Source organism: Spinacia oleracea, chromosome 1 (genome assembly GCF_020520425.1).
Source record: "Spinacia oleracea cultivar Varoflay chromosome 1, BTI_SOV_V1, whole genome shotgun sequence".
Classification (NCBI taxonomy): Eukaryota; Viridiplantae; Streptophyta; class Magnoliopsida; order Caryophyllales; family Amaranthaceae; genus Spinacia; species Spinacia oleracea.
Genome location: NC_079487.1, coordinates 63,093,410 through 63,096,094, shown reverse-complemented (window position 1 = coordinate 63,096,094; position 2,685 = coordinate 63,093,410). Strand labels below are relative to the sequence as shown.

Below are 2,685 nucleotides of genomic sequence, written 5' to 3'. Positions count from 1 at the left end.
TTCCACAAGTTCACATAATGTGCTCTCTTTCTGATTAAAGAGATACTGCATCTTAAACCCCACATAATCCCTATGAAGAGAACTCAGCACTAGTGCAATAGCTATTGAATCTTTGAAGGAACCACCAAGTCTCTCAATTGTGAAAAATAATCCAGACATCATATCCACATGAGACTGAATTGGTGTGTTTTTGTCCATCTCAATTGAGTAAATGCGCTTTTGTGCCTCTAGAAGCTCGTTCTCTAGATACGACCTGTGTGGGGTAATGAGTTTGAGATTGCTCATTGAATTAGCCAATTCATCAACTCTGTTGCCACTAGTTTGACCCTTGGGTTGAAACCCCACACGACATCTATCCCCAAGACGACTTAGGAGAGCATGAGGCTCAAAAGTAATGAACCTCCCTCTCCAATTTTCGGGAATAGATTTTAGGATAAACTCCGTGACAAGGTACTTGTGAAGTGCCCAACTTCTGTACCTTTCTGGAGTCATACCCTACGCATCATAGCTAGTAAAAGTTTGTTCAATGACATAATGCATGTCGTTAAATTTTAAAACTTAGATAAGTTTCCTTTCCCATTCAAGAAGGTTAGTCAAGTTTAACTCGACATCCAGAATTTCCGATGATTTGATTGTTGTTATGTTTCCGGCCATTTGATTACTACATTTGAAAAGAATTTGCAATAAATAACCATTCATAACTTAATAACTTTAAAATAAATGCTAGCATGCAATCATTATAGCTATTAAACATTTCATTAATGCAAAAGCAAAAACATGGTCGAAAATGAATGAAACGATTCCAAGATCCTAAAAGTCCTAAATCCTTAAGCAGCTTTGGCATATCTTAAGTATTTTAAGATTCTAGGTAAGCAAAACCTATTGCTAGTAATATCCAAATTACTCTTGGTTAATAAATTAATACCATAATTTATCCCATTGCCACAATATAATGCCATTGTTGTTTGAGTTGAAACCACAATCAACGTGCTCCTTTGGGACGCCTTACCATCTAAGTCAACTAATATAGCACCTCGCTTTGGCGTAAACCTACTACGTTAGATCCTTATATTTTTTTTAAGTGCTTGATTTGGAAGGCAACTTTTGAACTCAATATTATTTTGGACCTAGTTGTTTCTATGTTGGTTCGATTATTTAGTGAACTAAATCTAATCGAGTCATACAAACAACATATTCATGCATAATATACATTCATTCAAGCATATATATATATATATATATATATATATATATATATATATATATATAGTGCATAATAAATTAATGAACTAGTATGGCCCAAAACTTTTGTCTTGAAGCATCCAATCTTCTTCACCATCTTGTTAGCTTGGCACCGTCTTGAATCTTAATTTAATGCTAACTTAAAGTTCTAAACTAGAAATACTTGAAATAATTAAAATTTCATCAAAATTTCAATGGTTCGTTGACCATATTTAAAACTTTACATTCAAAGATAAAACCGTTTGCATACCGTATTTAACTATCCTAGATTGGCCATACTAGTCACTTGGAGTACCTGCATTACATAAAAAATACATTCTATGCATTCACCCATTCGTATGCTAAAACTAATGGCCCATATAATTATACATGTGATCATCACCAACTCAAGGGTACCCCTCTCACTTCACACACTCACTAACCACACTTCCTCCTCCTCCAGGGATGGTTCGTTGGTATCCCCCTCCATTGGATACCTTCAAACTTAACTTTGATGGTTCTTGTAAATCTTCTTCAGCAGCAGCAGGAATCATTATCAGAGACAACATTGGTCAACCTATTACGGCCTATACCTACAATCTTGGTCATTCTCAAGCCTTTATGGCCGAAGCTAGTGATCTTCACAAAGGTATCCAAGAAGCCAAGCGACTCAATATCAGAAGACTATACATTGAAGGTGACAACCTTCTCATCATCAACTCAGTTAAAGGAATATGGTCAACTCCGTGGAAGCTTCACAACATCATCAATGACATAAAAAGTCTCCTCCTCACTTTCGACATATGGGAAATTAAGCATATTTTCAGAGAAACAAATAGAGCAGCCGACTGAATTGCAAATGTTGGACATCTTATTAGTGACAAAATGTTTATAGACCCTTGTAATAGCCCGCAATTACTTTCTATTCTTAGCAGTGATTACTTAGGAGTGACCCTCGAGCGGAGGGGCTCTTAATGTATTATTCTTCTTACCATTCAAAATATATATATATATATATATATATATATATATATATATATATATATATATTAATTCACGTACATACATGCATAATTATATATATATATATATATATATATATATATATATATATATATATATATATATATATATATATATATATATATATATATATATAATTATGCATGTATGTACGTGAATTAATAAAAATTCACGTTCACATAAACGCGTCCTAAAAGATTAATCAATTCCAAACTATTAATCCTTAGAATTTATTCTAATTAAAATTTAATTTAATTAAAATGAAGCGACCTACAAAAATAATTAAAATAATTATTTCATTTTTAATTTCATTTAGCGGCTCCCACTCAAAACCAATAATTATTCCGGATAATTAATTATTTAAATATTAAATTAAACTCACGGCCCGGCCCAAGTTAAAGAAAATAATTATTAATTATTTATCCCGTTAGCCATTTTAAT

The 2,685-nt window shown here is 32.6% G+C and overlaps 1 protein-coding gene across 1 annotated transcript; it reads left to right on the top strand.

Annotated features, from left to right (window-relative positions):
• The first annotated feature begins 1,686 nt into the window (after positions 1-1,686).
• LOC110775731 (uncharacterized) lies at positions 1,687-2,073 on the top strand. Its single transcript, XM_021980335.1, has one exon. It carries the CDS (start codon positions 1,687-1,689, stop codon positions 2,071-2,073), a length of 387 nt encoding a protein of 128 aa, XP_021836027.1.
• Positions 2,074-2,685: the final 612 nt, after the last annotated feature.